This window comes from Micropterus dolomieu, linkage group LG17 (genome assembly GCF_021292245.1).
Source record: "Micropterus dolomieu isolate WLL.071019.BEF.003 ecotype Adirondacks linkage group LG17, ASM2129224v1, whole genome shotgun sequence".
Classification (NCBI taxonomy): domain Eukaryota; kingdom Metazoa; phylum Chordata; class Actinopteri; order Centrarchiformes; family Centrarchidae; genus Micropterus; species Micropterus dolomieu.
In genome coordinates, this window is record NC_060166.1 from 469,401 (window position 1) to 485,726 (window position 16,326).

Consider the following 16,326-nt stretch of genomic DNA (forward strand, 5'->3'; position numbering starts at 1 on the left):
AAGGGGGGGGGGGATCCAAGCCCTGAGTGAAAAAAGTGATTGCCCCCCCCCCCCCGGTAAAACATAAATCAGCTGTGGTTCATCTTTGAAAAGCTGAGTTCAATTTCTCTAGCCACACACAGGCCTACTGCCCTACCTGTTCTCAATCAAGAAATCATTTAAATAGGACCTGCCTGACAAAGTGAGGTAGACCAAAAGATCCTCAAAAGCTAGACATCATGCTGTGATCCAAAGAAATTCAGGAACAAATGAGAAACAGAGTAAATGAGATTTATCAGTCTGGAAAAGGTTAGAAAGCCATTTGTAAAGCTTTGGGACTCCAGCAAATCACAGTGAGAGCAATTATCCACAAATGGCGAAAACAAATGGTGAACCTTCCCAGGAGTGGCCGACCAAAATTACCCCAAGAGGGCAGCGATAACTCATCCAAGAGGTCACAAAAAAACCCACAACACCATCCAAAGAACTGCAGGCTTCACTTGCTTCAATTAAGGTCAGTGTTCATGACTCCACCACGAGACACTGGACAAAAATGGCCTGCATGGCAGAGTTCCAAGACGAAAACCACAGCTGAGCAAAAAGAACATAAAGGCTCATCTCAGTTTTGCCAGAAAAGATCTTGATGAAGATTTTTGTGAAAATACTTTGTGGACTGACAAGACAAAAGTTTAACTTTACCATTACATCTGGCGTAATAGTAGCACAGCATTTCAGAAATGGAACTTCATACCAACAGTAAAATATGGTGGTGGTAGTGTGATGATCTGAAACATTTCAGTGTGACAAACATGCAAAAAAGTAAGAAATCAGGAAGGGTGAAAACATTTTTTCACACCACTGTAAGACATAAAACATCCAAGTCAAGTAACAATAAGTAAAACAAATTTTCTTTGCAAATCATATTGATATAAGCCTCCAGTAAACCCCCCAGGTCATTGAACCTTCATTTAACATCCAATGAATGAAAAACTAAAAGACATAACATCAAAACACCAGAGTAATGCTTTTTCTGTCTTTTCTCAGCCTGAATATGGAGAATTCAAAATAGCAGAGAATGTTTTGCATCTGATATATAACCAAGGAATGATCTGGTAAGTCTGAAGATTTGTCTAAAAACATAATTGACAGAAAATGAAATATTGAGAATTAATTCCACTGTATCACCTTGGCCTTGCCACTGGTTTGTGTAATAGAGGATCTAATTCAGAGTTAATAGTCTGAACAGTCTCCATGACCCCGTTTAAAGGACTGCGGCCCTTGATAATCTCTCGGTTACACTTCTGTAGCTGGCTCAACCGTATTTCCTCAACTCATTTCAGAAATGTCTTCTTGCAGCAATGAACATAATGAAGTGAGACCACTGAATGTAATGTCTTTAATATGGGGCAAGACCCCAGTGACTGTGTGTGTGTGTTACTGACTGTTCGCTTCCTTTCCTCAAGGATGGGAGCATTTTTCTCTCCTTGTCTTCCTGCCTTCAACGTGTTAAAGCTTATTGGTCTGATGTATCTGAGGAGCTGGGCTGTCCTCACCTGCAATGTTCCCCATCAGCAGGTGTTCCGAGCCTCCAGGTCTGACACACACACACACACACACACACACACACACACACACACCCTATAATACTAATTACTGGTGACTGGACTGAAGTCTAGCAATGTAACAGTGATCCAGCTCTTATTATGTGTAATTGGGTGGTTTATTAAGTTTGCTGCATTTAAATAACCAAAATTACAAAAAAGATGAAGATAACAATCAATATAACACACTGCATGCCTGTGGCATTATTGCTTAATGAGTTTACTAGATTAAAACTAAGTAAGTGCATTTAGTCAAAGTTCAAAAGTGAACTGTTCCTTGATCAGCAGTGTTTTTGGGGCAATACATGTCATGATGGAGGTGTCAGAATATATCAAAGGAAAATTCTTGAATGTAGTAATTAACATGTACAAAACTATCTAAACATGTGGTTTGCTAATGGCACAAGTTTTTGTAGGAGTTACTGTAATATTTTGAGAATAAAACTATAATATAACTGTAATATTATGGGATGCACAGTAAACTGTGGAAAGCAGTCTGTCAGCTTTCGTATCAAATGAGGGATGTGAATGACCTAAAGCTATAGGTTTCACCAATAAGCAACTTCTTATCACAGATTTGGGGGTATTGAAATTATACTTGTCACACTATCACTTAATGCTCATAACATTATAACTATTCTTCTCAAAATAGCACTTTCTATATTTTATACATTATTATTATATATATTTTAACAGTGGCTTTGATAATTTGTGGTACATAATATAATTCTAATAGCTTTAAAGGGAAAAAGCAAAGTCAGGCCTAATCTTACACACATGCACAGCAGATTATATATACTAACATCTCACACACACTCTCAGAACAAAAGGACACATCATTTTAAATCCATATATTTTCTCTTGGTCACATACTCTATCCCTAGTCACTCAGCTCTGCACAGTGTGTGCATGTGATCCTGCCTTTAATGAAGATGAAACTCTCTTTTTACACATTATCATGGTTTTCTAGCTTTTCATTTTCCAGCTCCGCTGTGACGGTAACACATCACTGTGTAGTTCTACAGTATGTATGCATCTTCCTACATATACTCACACACATACACAGGCCTAAGGCGGTCAGCCCACACTGATTTATGTAACAAAGCTGCCATTGCTTCTTTTGGTCCTTATCAGTCACTGCCAGATGTGGTGGAAAAATCCAGGCAGCCACACACACACACACACACACACACACACACACACACACACACACACACACCCACACTCAGGCAGTCAGCGAGCTGAGAGAAGATTTCATGTTAGACATTAAATTGATTGATATAGACAAGTTTTAAAGAAGGCTTTTTTACGCCGATTTCTCATAATTATGGAGTGCTGAGAAACTTGAATATATTTATGTCAATATTTCTGTTGGTGATGGTATGGATTTTTTAAACATCACTGAAGTAGTTCCTGGCCTCAAAAAAGAAAAAGTAGCAACTAACTAATGAGAGAATTGTTTGCCAGGTGGCAATGGAAATGTATTTAGAAAATGTTTAACATGCAAAGCAAAAATGTATATCTCTCAAAATCAGGCACGGAGCTGAAGTAAGGGAGTGTTTAGCATAAAGACTGGATACAGTGAGCCTAGTGCTGAACACTACCAGTGACCCCTTCCACATTACACGTCATTTCATCCATTGTTGACCATGAGATTTGTCATTGTCAGATTTATATATCATTGAAATAAAAAAATTGTAAGTGATAAAATGCCAGTGCACTGTGGAGTCCTCTTTCTTGCTTAAGCTGCTGAACAGGATATGTTGTTATCAGCTTAGTTGTTTTGGTTTAAAAATGGTTGAGTTCTGTCTCTTCTGGAGGCAATTGTCTGCACCTGGCCATGCAAAGGATTTGCTGTATACATTTAAAACTATATTTGAATTTCATGAATGTAATCCTAGTTGAAGGTGGATCGATTCTGGAGAAATCCAGTACCTTGACAAATAACATGATATAGAGAGAACAACAACAAAGAATAATGTTGTGGGTGAGGTGCGGGTCACTTTGTAAGTTTCCCATTTACAGAACTAGGGCTGAAGACAAACGCTGGATTTATTTTCAGGACTGTGAGGAGATTTTCACTGGATTAAAATTGCACACCCCGACTTTAATTCATACTCATACAGGACCAGGTTTTTCAAAAACATAAGTCCATTGTATTTTATTTACAGTGGAGGTAAAGTCACATAAAGACATACGATTTCAGCTGTCTTTCTACAGGATGTTAATTAAGAAAAACAGTGGCCATATTGGGTTTCCACCTAATGAACAGAACGCAGTAGCCTGGGTGTTGAGGAACAGTGTCTGTAAAAAACTATTCACCAGGATGTAAATGCTCCGTACTTGTATAGCGCCTTTCTAGTCTTTTCGACCACTCAAACCGCTTTTACACTACATCTGCATTCACCAGTCATACACATTCATACACTGAGCCTAAGTGCTCAAACGGAAACTAACATTCACACTCACTCATACACTGGCGGAACAGCCGCCAGGGGCAAATCGGGGTTCAGTATCTTGCCCAAGGACACTTCGACACGCAACCAAGGGGAGCCAGGGATCGAACCGCCGACCTTCCGATTAACAGCAACAACAACCCGCTCTACCTCCTGAGCCACAGCCGCCAGGATGTTTTGCTCTTTTTAAACCTGCTTTTGCTTTTAAACCTGCCTTTTCTTATTAAGAATTAAACTCATTTCACTGGGATGCTTGAATAGCTCTGAATGGGACTTCAACAGCACGAATACCTGTGTAACTTATGTGGTTATGCACACTGGATTCCAGGTTCTCGTGGTTTGAGACATGTTTTAGTCTTACATCACTATACATAGTGGTACAATGCTATGGAGGTCAGTGAAGACAAATTTAGATAGGAGATAAGACAAATGCTCCATGTTCTTATATACAGCAGAGCTTATTTGAAGTAGATGAATGGGACAAACATGTTGACAGTAATCAAAATTTTCAACATGCAGATTGCTCTTAATGTGTTCATTTTAACACACCCATGTTCTGTTTGCATTGCTTTTTTTTAGATCAAACAATTTCTACCTTGCTATGCTGCTTTTCATGCTGTTTCTGTGTATGCTGCCCACCATCTTTGCCATAGTGAGATACAGACCGTCGCAGCACTGTGGACCATTCAGGTAAACGCTGTTTAGATGGCATACATGTTTTTGTTGTTTAAAGCAACACTTTGGCCAGAATTATATCAATTCCATCTGTTGTTGTCCAATATCCATTTATTTACTACGATGACAGGTGAGATTGTTTTTGACCCCTGCAGCTGCAGACTTTCAGAAATACACACCCATTTCTAGTCTTGTCTTTATTCTCTTGAGGACAGGTGTGGTTAGCCATATGAACACTCTTCCTGTAGCCCGTCAGTACATCACAGCCAAACAGGTTTTATTTAACCTAGCTTGGCACAAGCACTCCAGACAAACCTGCTTGTAGGGCTTCATCAAAAATCAAAACCTTCCAACACTTTTACACTTTGTCTCAAATTGCACACAGCATCCAAAATGTCCTGTCCTTGTGTGGTTGCCAGAGGTAAGTGTCCTAACTGAACTCAGACATATTGGACATTGTTGACTAGCTTGTTGGTTAATCTACAGGTTTATAAGGTGTTTATAAAACCCATTTGGATGATGATGGAGCTTATTCTCCCTGCTTTAAGCCTTTGTGCTAAGAAACCCAAGAGAAACTGATATGGATCTCGTCATTTTACTAAGACAGCAAATTAGAGTATATTCAAATGTTCAGAACATTCCATTAAGATTAGCCCATGTAACCACTTATAACATTCATCATTTTTATGTTATTTTATTTGTATTACATTTTAAAGGGATACTGCACATTGACATTAAACATCACTTTAAATGTGCCTGGGTTAGCCAAAATGCATATTTAAACAAACAATAAAACAGACAACATGTAGTTCATAACAAGAGAAAGCAGGCAAAACATAAAGCAGCTGAACAGGACAAAAAGCTAAAAGGACTTAGGCAAGCAATGTGGAGAGCAGGAAAAGCACAATGCAAGCAATGAACACGAAACAAATCCATGTTAAGTAGATAAATTGTGCAGGTAGTTAGATTACAAAATAAAATCACATTACATCAAAAGGAGACATAATTAAAACCATCAAGACAGTACTATGAGTTTAAAGTGACACAACACACACAGAAAGCCTAGCAAATGAGGACAGACAAAACAAGCATGCAGAGACCAGGAGGTCTCTGGTTTTTTTATACACAAAGACATAGTATGAATCACTGTAACATACATATTCTATCAATGGAAGGGTCTGGACTACAGTTTAGAAAAGGTGTTTCTTACTTACGGTAAGTTACAATGTAGCTGCCTTTAGTTGATGCTGTCTCTCAGCTTGGATGTGGATGCAGGCTAAATGTGTTTTTGTTTGGCAGTCTGGGTTATGTCCACAAGTTGGTAGTAAGGGGGCTGCAGATGATGTCCAGGAACAAAAGTTCAGTCCCTGCTGGATACTGCTGTGCAATAATTGGCAGTCACCAAATTTGAAGGAGGAGCAGCTACCTGCACTCCTAGGTGTGGTTGTGTTTATTTTGTTTCTGATTAAATGTGTTTTTCAGTGGCCAAGAGAAGATTTATGACATCATCTCTGAGACAGTGGCCAGTGACTTCCCCCTGTGGTTCAGTAAAGTGATGAGTTACATTACCAGCCCTGTCGTCGTGCTGCCTGCACTGCTTCTGCTGTTGTAAGACTGCACACGCGCACACACACACACACACACACACACACACACACACACACTCATATAACATGCCTTCTTGACTTGTGTCCCTGTGTGTTTCAGCATGCTGATATACTATCTCCAGGCCATTGCCAGATCCCTCAAATTCACGAACAACCAGCTGAGGATGCAGCTCCAGACTGTGCGTTTCTGAAGCAATATTTATTTTTAATTTGTATAGTTTCTAGGACTGAATTAAATTATGTAACTTCAAAATGTTAACTGACAAACCTTGAGCATTTAGAGATCTTTGTGGATGCAAAACACTAGGCAAAACTACACTGGATGGTTACAAATATCTTATTTTTATTTTGAAGGATACCTTGAATTCAGTCATTAAAAAATGATGCCCAGGGTTTGTACTGAACGAACATTTTACAGTTAAAAAATAAATCAGTGCTCTTTGGTGGACCACCTATCAAACTAACTATGGCGACACTGTTTCAAAATTAATCAAAATTATTTGATTAGTCAATCGACAGAACATTATTCAGCAACAATTGCAACTGCATAATCATTTTCATTTTTTCATTTTAAGCAAACAATTCTAACATAATAATAAAAACTAATCTTACTAACCTTAGATCCATTCCAAACTGAACATTATGATATGTGACGGTCTCAGTCTGTCTAAAAGTGGAATTGTCCTTTAATCTCTTTAGGAGCGGACTGAGGATAAGAAGAAAGTCTTCCAGATAGCTGCAGGTATCTCTGTTTTTCTTTTCAGGTCTCCTCTGTGTTTTTCATTATATCTAGTGTCGTGACCCTCACCCTGTGACATTTAACCCAACCTTAGCGAGACTGCAGGCTCCAGAGGCTGCAGTGGACAAAAAGCCAGATCAGCAGGACAGCGATATCACGAGCCAGGAGGCCTCCATCCACACTCCATCTCCCCGGCGGAATGGTAGCGTCACAAACTTTCAGTCTCCTGTTCGCCGCGGAACCAGCATCCGCACCATCGCCCAATCAGCTTCTCGCTCGGAACTGAACAGAGGAAGGATGGCTGGATCTGTCAGAAGTCCAACAGTAACCATACTACCCAAACCCAGGCTGGAGCATGGACCTAACAGGTCTCAGACACACTGACATGATAGATATAGGGCAAAAAGTATACATGTTGTCTGTTTGCATCAGTATCAGTGCTAGGGCTGAACAATTCAGTATCAGTTTCATTTATAAAAAATATTGCAAATTAACTGGTGTTTCACCAACACTGAGAAACATTTCGGCAGCAGAAAAACAAATCCATGGGTAAAAAGGTAATGTTATTTCCTGTTGCGAGAATCCAGTGGTCGAGATTGTAGAACAGGTGCAAACTACGGGGGAGCTCGGCTCCTCTTAACAAGTCTGTGGCTCCACTGATGGATCATGTGTAAATGATCATGATCAGAGAGGCTGCTGTCAGTTGACCAATCCTGTCAGAGTGTCGGGAGATTCAAATAATCAATGACATAATGCTGCTGTACCTGGTGCGTAAATGCGGACAGCGTCTTTCTTAATGGGGAGATTATTCATCCTATCTCATGTACATTTCCAGCTAAACTGAGCCTTATTATTGAACATTTTCTCTCTGCTCTCCTGCCATTCGCTAGTCTTGTGAAAGAGCTTTGTGTGCATGCTGTGCGGCCGACAACTGCTTGCGGTTCTATTTCAAGTACTATTTTAAAACAATAAAATATTCTTTGTGTGGTATATGTATATTAATTTATTGGAAGAAAACAGGTAGGTCTATGTAATATCAGACGCTGAGCAACCCATATCGCCAAAATGACAAGATCGTTGTTTCGCTGTGAAGCTTCGACTGTGAGAATCGAAACATCGAATCTTCGACTATTTGGGGTCAGCCCTAGCATGGTCTACATTATTAAAGAAGATACATATGTACATAGACATATCTTGTTCATGCATTTAAAATAATGAAGTTGCTTGTTAAAATGGATTGGAAAAAGGAATGTATGGCTTTATACTTTAACATCAGTGATCCATTGTTTACTTTAAAGTTATATTAAAAATTGTGGCTCCTGTGAGTTTTGATATAAAAAAAATGAATTGTTCAGCCCTAATTTGTACTTACTTTAGCATTAACCAGTGGACAGTTTTCTAAATGCTGTCTCAGTTTCTTTTCCATGACTAATATTCTGTGGGAAGCTCTGTATACTTGTAAGTTATGTTTTGGCATGATAAGGGTAGAATCCAAACCTGCTGAATACTGGCTTTAAAAGACCATACCTGTATTGTTGCGTGTTTAAGACCATTTTTGTACAAATAGCATATATATTATATCACTGCTAAGCATCAGAGTAAAGTTTTAGGTTTTTTAACATGCTTTTCAAGCTTCCATGTAGCCATTGGTTTTTAATTTCAGGACTTTTAATAGTCTTTGAAATCTGTTTAAGTAGCCATCACAGTGAGCATCATGCCTCCTTTAATTTTGTCAAAATAATGACACGATCATGTGGCAATGCAGTGCAGACATTTCAAATCAGTCCATGCTTTTTGAAAGCATTATGCAATAACATACTAACGCTAATATTGCATAATTATTATCAATATGCTGATTCTTATTTGTTGTCCTTTCTCATAACAGGCCCCCACAATTTCTTGGTGGCCCTAGTGGGGCCTGCAGGTCCAAGTCCTACCACCACATGGCGTACAATCCCCCAGCTCACTATTCTGACAACATCCACTCTGACCCCCTGTACAGGAAGACCATACGCTCCATACGTCCTGTCGAGGCTACTGGGATCGTCACTGCACAGAGTTATGGTGGACGGCGTGGTCATACCACCCGCTATGTAATTGTGAATGAGCACGAGCCAAGGAAGAAGCTGGTGCGCTCAGCCACACGGATCCCACGCCATTACCTCATGGAGGAGCCTGCAGAGATCCTGGAGCTGTACCCACGCAACATCAAACGCTACACACCCCGCACCACTCACCACCAACCACATCCTCAACTGTCCCACCTATCACAGCAGCATCTGAGTGAAGAGGAGGAGGAGGAGGACCAGGGAAAAGGCAGGAGAAGGATGTCATTGGGGAAGGCTCATCGGCCCTGTTCCCTCTCTGACCTCCACCACCTTGCACACTTCTACATCGGTGACCGTGTAGAGAGCCATGCGTCCATGGCTAAAGACAGCCACACTGCTCGAGGAAGATATGGAGTGCAAGAAGATAATGAAGAGGAGGATGGTGAAGTAGAAATAGACTGGGGAGATTTAGAGTCACAGTCCCGGTCCCAGGCCAATGTGAAAGGAGCAGACCCTCTTCTTGTGCGAACCAGGCGTCACATCCATTCCCCAGGAAGACACTGTCAGTCCCCAGCCAGGACCAGGCACATGGAGTCTCATGTGAAGCCCAAGGCGAGACCAAAGCTGGAGACCCCTCTGACCGAGTCAGACTCCGCCTCCGTGGCCTCCAGCAGTGACCAGCAGAACAGCAGCACTGACCAGTACATTCAAGTCATCCACAACAAGGAGCGCTATCTCAAGTGTGATGCCAGGCGTGGAAAGCTGGCCAAAACATCCAAAACCAGTTTTGATTTAAATGTCAATGAGTCAAATGACCTGGTCTGCTCCAATGTATGACATCTTTACTAAAATTATCTTATCTGTTACGTATTCTGAATTTCTCAAAATATCATAGATAGGCTGTATATGCTACCAGGTGTTAAAGTGGTCATATTATTCATCATTTTATTTAGCAGTTGTACCAGAATAGGTTTGCATGGTTTAATTTTCAAAAAACACCATATTTTTGTCATACAACACATTCCTGCAACACCTCCTTTCACCCTGTGTTGAATGGTCCGTTTTAGCTACTGAGTGAAACATTTCACTTTTTGCTGATCTTTGATGGGAGTTGCACATGCGCAGTACCTAGTTAAGGACTACTAGCCAGGTGCAAGGCGAGCATTGTGAAGCGTGTTACATAGTGATGCAGATAGGTTATGGAACTAAAGGCTGGACTTACTGTTTTTAGGCAGTTTAGGAGCAGTGTTTTCTGTGTGAGATGGTAGCTCTCTTTGGCTAGACTTTGGGCTTTTTCTTACTTTATAAACCTATTACATGCACAGAATAGGAAAGGGAAAAGCCAAAAGGCATAATATGACCTCTTTAACACATTGCATTGAAAGAGAGCATATTATTATAAATGCGATTTCTTTCTTCTGTACATATCATTTTGAAACAGCTATGTCAGATAATTAAATGGGATATTGTAGCAATGTGTAAAAAAATAAAACACACTACTTTAACTCTACTTGTGTAATACCAGCCATTAAACATATACAGCTAACATAATTACTCTTGATTTCCATGCACACTTCACAATAAAATAGTTCTGACCTGGCCTCAATAAACACCATTACATCTGGAATGACATGACCACTACAATTCCCAACTTGCTTTGCAGCAACAAGCTATGATCCTGGCCGCAGGTGCGTGAAGCCAACCAGATTTTAAGAAAGAGTCGGGCACGTTTGCCTTCATAATAAAATATGTTTAAATAGTCGCTGAATCAATGTGTTGCTTTGCATAAACCAATAGTACAACACTTTATTAAACTTGTAAATGTTGTGCTAAATGCTATAAAAAGCACATGGCAGATAGTCATAAATGATTAGGTTTGTATATAGTGATTATAGGGATTTATATAGGGATTTTGTTTTGAAAGCTACAACCGGAAGTTATATTTTCTGGATATGTCACTTCTGCAAACGGTTCTCGTATTTCAGGGAAATCTTAAATTTTTAAACGCTTTAGCTGAGACAAATGTGGCCTGTCGCGCGGGAATAGGCCAAAACGATTTTACAGTTAACAGGAATTGTGGATGGTTTATTTCCACACACCTCGTATGCGCGAGCTAGCTGCTTGGTAAGGATGCGGGTATTGTGTAGCAGGTTTCATTCATTTTGGCTAACGCTAGCTTTGTAGTGGCGGTCGACGCTCACCCGAGCAGGTTTTGGTCTATTTGCTAACGTTAAGCAACGTTGCATGTCGTGGCTGCACCTGCGTTACATAGTCCAGGTACAGTGTGACTTTGAGTTTCTGTTGAACTGAGAGAAAAAAAGCATCGTGTGTCGGTCACGGAGCCGCTGGACCGTCAGCTAACGTTAGTCTACAAAGTGAATTGGGTTAGCAAGGTAACGTTAACTTTTACTATTATGGATTACGAACATAAAGCGAAGGCGGTGGCTGACTGCTTGCTGGGCTACAAGAGGGATGAGTCCGGGTGGAAAGTCTGCAAGAAATCGGTAAACATTTGCTGTTATTATTGTCTGATATGAAATTGCAAGACATCCACTTGCCCTGATACATGCTGTTCTCTGGAATAACGCTAGAGAACCAACGGGTACATTCATAAATGTGTCACTTCATGTGGCCTTGCCAGGTGTCTTACCTGGCATGACAGGGTGAAGAACTTTTTTACGAAACTTGAGGCTGGGCTTTTTAATTTAGTAGCATGCACCAAGCGAGTGTTGTTGTTCCTTACTGTGCTGAAATTCACCATCTCAGTTCAATATATCCTCCTGCTTCAGCACGTCTGTCAGAACCCAGTCACCCACACATTCTAATTAAGACTAACACTGAACTAAAATGCTTCATTGGCTGAACAGTTGGGTCCAGTTAAGGGCCAACTTGTGCCAACGATGCTAGACACACTGTGAGAGCCATGGTCAAGGCTCAGTCACTGGTGCTCAGTGATGGCTGACCTGAGAGTGAACTTTCTGTCACAGTCACTCCTTAAGTAAGAACTCAGAAATGCATTATGCCTATTTTTAATGTAGAGGGCGGCAACTAATCATTATTTTCATTATCGATAAATCTACTGATTATTTTCAGGATTAATCGTGAAGTTCAGGGTTTTTTCAAAGTCAGGGACTGGTGGTTGGTTAGTTTTGCTCAAGTCCCAGATGCCTAAAGCGTCATGATTTGATTTGATGCCATAGTCACTCAACAGTTACAGATGACCTAATATTGCTGTTTGACATAACTTCAGACACTATACATAAAGGTATCTCCTAAGACATCTATTTTTTTCTGACTGGCAAAGTGGGAACAAATTTGCTCAAACTACTGTGTGTCTGAATTATCTCTTTAACCAAATCTCACACCTTTAGGATATTCTCTTCGATCTCCTTTTAAAAAGTAATGTAATATTTCTTTCACTGAGCACCCCTGGAACAGCTTCCCACTTTTGAAAACCTCTGGTTTAGTCTAAAAAATGTCAAAACAAATTGTAAAAAATGCTCAGCACAATTGACCAGAGCCCACAGTGTTGTCTTCAAATTGCTTCTTTTGTCCAACCAACAGTCCAAACTCCACAGACCCCTATTTTGCTATCATAAATAACAAAGAAAAGCAGCAAATCCTTTTAATTTATGAAGCAGGAAACCAGCATTGACATTTTTGCTTGAAAAATTACCGAAACGATTACTGATTGCAAAAATAGCTATTATTTTTATTTCGTCCGACTAATCGTTGCAGCTCTGAGTCTCAGAGGGAACAGCATGTACCAGGCCCTTCATTACACAGGTTAATGTTGCTCACTGTAAATCCACTGTTTTCTTTGGCAGAATGACGTGATTGTGTCTTGGCGTCCCTCGTCTGAGTTCCCTGGGAATGTGTGAGAAAAGCTCAACTTTTTCTTTCTCATCTAGTTTTGATTTAATCAACAGTTGAACACCGATGAAACCGTAGATAGTTAAGAAGACGTTTTGCTCTTGTGCGGGTGTTCATTTTACTTTATGTGTCCCATGGGTAGATTAGTTTTTCAGTGGACGAGTTGTCCTCAGGGTGAACACAGAGATAAAGATAACAGTCAGGGCTTGTGCCTTCAATTGACCATATGTTTATTATATTATGCTGCCTGTCCTGCATGATAACTAAAACTGCATTGATAAAAATTAAAAGCCATTTCCCAGCGAGATGTCCCTCTGGGAATAATCTTGTGGTAAAGGTGGTTTGTTGTGAATGTATCACAGATGCTACTTTATCTTTTACATATTATTGTAAGAGCTGCTACCACCAGGTACTGTTATCTATTATCTATTTTGTGTAACTTTCCGATGCCTTGTCTTGAACAAGTCTTCTACAGTGAATTTTGGCCAGAACACATTAGGCAACACCATGAACACTGAGTACACGACAGTAGAATTAGACTTTTATTTATGCCTCATCATTTTTTAAAGAAATATATTATGTGTTATTATGTTTAAGGAAGGTGTGGACTAGAACTCTACCAACTGGTATTAGGAATTAGCCATGTTTTCATTTTTTTTCAAGGCTGGAAAAATGCAGAGCAGAAGAAATGTACTGTTTATTTGTTAAATCATTAGCCTGTGCATGAATGTATGACTCTAATTCACAGCAGCCATGCTTTGAGAATGTACTGTCCTGACTATCATCTGACTTCCTCTGCAGTTATAAGGGGGACGGGGTTGTGAGCGGCAGCCCGGAGAAAGTGTGGGAGTGTCTGAAACCAGTACCCAACGGGCTCAGAGTCAAGTGGGACAACAATGTCAAAAAGTTTGAGCTTTTGGAACAAATCACAGAGGTGTGTTACTAATGTCCTTTTCTGATCACAGGATGTTTTGTCATGATCTTTCTGTATTAGTTAACAGTTTCACTTCATACAGTTGTCAAATTTCTTTTGATTTTCATTAAAGAATTATTTTTAAAGGTGCACTAGGTCTCTTATCATATTGGTGGCAAACACATTGCAGCAACGCTGTTTGGAAACTGCAACTTTTGAACTGCAATACCATAAATCTAGTGAGTTTGTGTCAATAAACGGCATACATGACTCATGGTTCAATAATCCAACCTTTGTTGCCAGTTACCCTTCCCAACCCACTAAATCTGAGCAATTAGAACAAATCCACATACATGTTTTAAAATGAAAACCTTGCCTCGTGCAGCTTTAAATGCGTACATTGTGATATCCATTTTTGCTTGTGCTTTGTTTAAGTACATTCCCTTGTCTCCCACTCTTGTGCAGGACATCTCTATCTGCCGAACAGTCACTCCCTCAGCAGCTATGGGTATCATAGCTCCACGAGACTTTGTAGATGTTATTTTAGTTAAACAATACGAAGATGGCACCATTTCATCAAATGGTGCGTAACGACTCATTCTTGTCTCCTCTGCTTCCTGTACTTGTTTCTTTTGTACTTTTTCAGATTCATTGTGCCCTGCAGAAGGGGCTGGATTGGTTTACTTGTAGGATTGATTTGGATGCAAGGCTCTTTCAGATTTTAGTATGCTGAAGGAACACTACAAGTCTAAACAGATTGAAGGGATAGTTGGGGATTTTTTATTACCTGTTGTAGATGGCCCAGTTCAGGGAAGCAGAGAGTTGTACCGGCACTGAAGCTAAGCAATGTGTGGACAGGGTCAGCAGCTAATGTGTTTTAGCCACTTAAAGAAGGCCCACTGAAAGACATCAATATCAGGTCAAATGTACGCCATGTGTTTAATAATTTCAGCGCTTACCTTGCTGTCAGACAGGCATTTCCTTTGGAACTACATTATCTGAATGGAAGAGATTCCCACGCATAAGTGTAACTTGGCTGAGAACACTCAACATGCAGTATTGGGACAACTCCATGTTTGCAGTGATCACTTGTCTGAAGAGGATTATGTACAACCTCGGCCAAACAAGCTGGATACGAAGATCTATGGTTGAGAAAATGTAGTTCCAAAGGAAATGGCTGTACAGCAGGTAAAGCACCAAAAATATTCTAAATATAGGATACAATTGAACTGATTTTTTTTTTCAGGGGGCCTTCTTTAGGTGGCTAAAACACGTTGCTGCTGACCCTGAACAACTCAGCTCAATTCGACTCTTATTTTTGGAGGTTTGGCCATCAGTTCTATTGGTTATGATAACTCACCAAAGAAGCAGTTTATCATAATTCTTAGATATGTAAAGAAGTGAAAGGGAACAAAGGACAAACAGTGAAATAAATAGAGAATAATCTCGGCTTTAATGAGGTGGTATTATGCTTTTTCATGTGCAACTCCCAACAAAGATCATTTAGAGACAAGATGTATCACTCCATAGCTAAAACGAAGCCTTCAACACAGGGTGAAAAGAGGAGCTGCAGCAATGTGCAGTATGGTATTTTTTGAAAATGAAACCCTATAAACCTGTTCTGGTACAACCCCTAAATAGGATTTTGAACCTGAAAATGAGCAGAATACCACCTCTGTAACTGCTCATATTATCTCAGATATTTCAGGGTCAAAAAGCAATTCAGACCTAGCAGTGATGATTTGTAGCCCTCCAAAGCATTAAAACTTAACATACAATAGTGCATGAATTGGAGCTGTAGAAATACAGTGGGGGAAATAAGTATTTGACCCCTTGCTGATTTTGCAGGTTTGCCCACTTACAAAGAATGCAACGATCTATAATTTTAATCATATGTACATTCTAACAGTGAAAGACAAAATCCCAAAGAAAATTCCAGAAAATCACATCATATGAATTTATTAAAATTGATAACCATCTGATGAGGAAAAACAAGTATTTGACCCCCTGGACAAACAGCATGTTAATATTTTGTAGAAAAGCCATTATTGGCCAGCACAGATGTCAAACGGTTTTTATAGTTGGTGACAAGGTTTGTGCACATTTCGGCAGGGATGTTGGCCCACTCCTCCCTGCAGACAGCCTCCAAATCATTCAGGTTCCGAGGTTGTCGCCTGGCAACTCGAATTTTAAGCTCCCTCCAAAGATTTTCAATTGGATTCAGGTCTGGAGACTGGCTAGGCCACTCCAGAACCTTGATGTGCTTCTTCTGCCACTCTTTTGTTGCTTTGGCGGTGTGCTTAGGGTCGTTGTCGTGCTGAAACACCCATCCTCGACCCATCTTCAGCTCTCTCACTGAGGGAAGGAGATGTTGGTCCAGAATTCCACGATACATGGCCCCGTCAATCCTCCCCTCAATACGATGGAGTTGTCCC

The 16,326-nt window shown here is 40.2% G+C and overlaps 2 protein-coding genes across 2 annotated transcripts in view; both read left to right on the top strand.

The window, feature by feature from the left end:
• LOC123986223 (transmembrane channel-like protein 3) overlaps positions 1–10,610 on the top strand; it is a 45,394-nt gene extending 34,784 nt beyond the window's left edge. The window contains exons 15-22 of the mRNA XM_046074361.1: positions 1,024–1,091; positions 1,443–1,571; positions 4,616–4,726; positions 6,194–6,319; positions 6,419–6,497; positions 7,018–7,060; positions 7,152–7,425; positions 8,943–10,610. Coding sequence (XP_045930317.1) covers positions 1,024–1,091; positions 1,443–1,571; positions 4,616–4,726; positions 6,194–6,319; positions 6,419–6,497; positions 7,018–7,060; positions 7,152–7,425; positions 8,943–9,942 — 1,830 coding nt within the window. The 3' untranslated portion in view covers positions 9,943–10,610. The remainder of the gene's footprint in view (positions 1–1,023; positions 1,092–1,442; positions 1,572–4,615; positions 4,727–6,193; positions 6,320–6,418; positions 6,498–7,017; positions 7,061–7,151; positions 7,426–8,942) is intronic.
• A 446-nt stretch (positions 10,611–11,056) lies between these two features.
• The window catches only part of stard5 (StAR-related lipid transfer (START) domain containing 5), a 7,363-nt gene continuing 2,093 nt past the window's right edge, over positions 11,057–16,326 (top strand). Inside the window, exons 1-4 of the mRNA XM_046074360.1 lie at positions 11,057–11,609; positions 12,933–12,982; positions 13,780–13,912; positions 14,357–14,474. Of these exons, the coding sequence (XP_045930316.1) occupies positions 11,520–11,609; positions 12,933–12,982; positions 13,780–13,912; positions 14,357–14,474 (391 nt within the window). The 5' untranslated portion in view covers positions 11,057–11,519. The remainder of the gene's footprint in view (positions 11,610–12,932; positions 12,983–13,779; positions 13,913–14,356; positions 14,475–16,326) is intronic.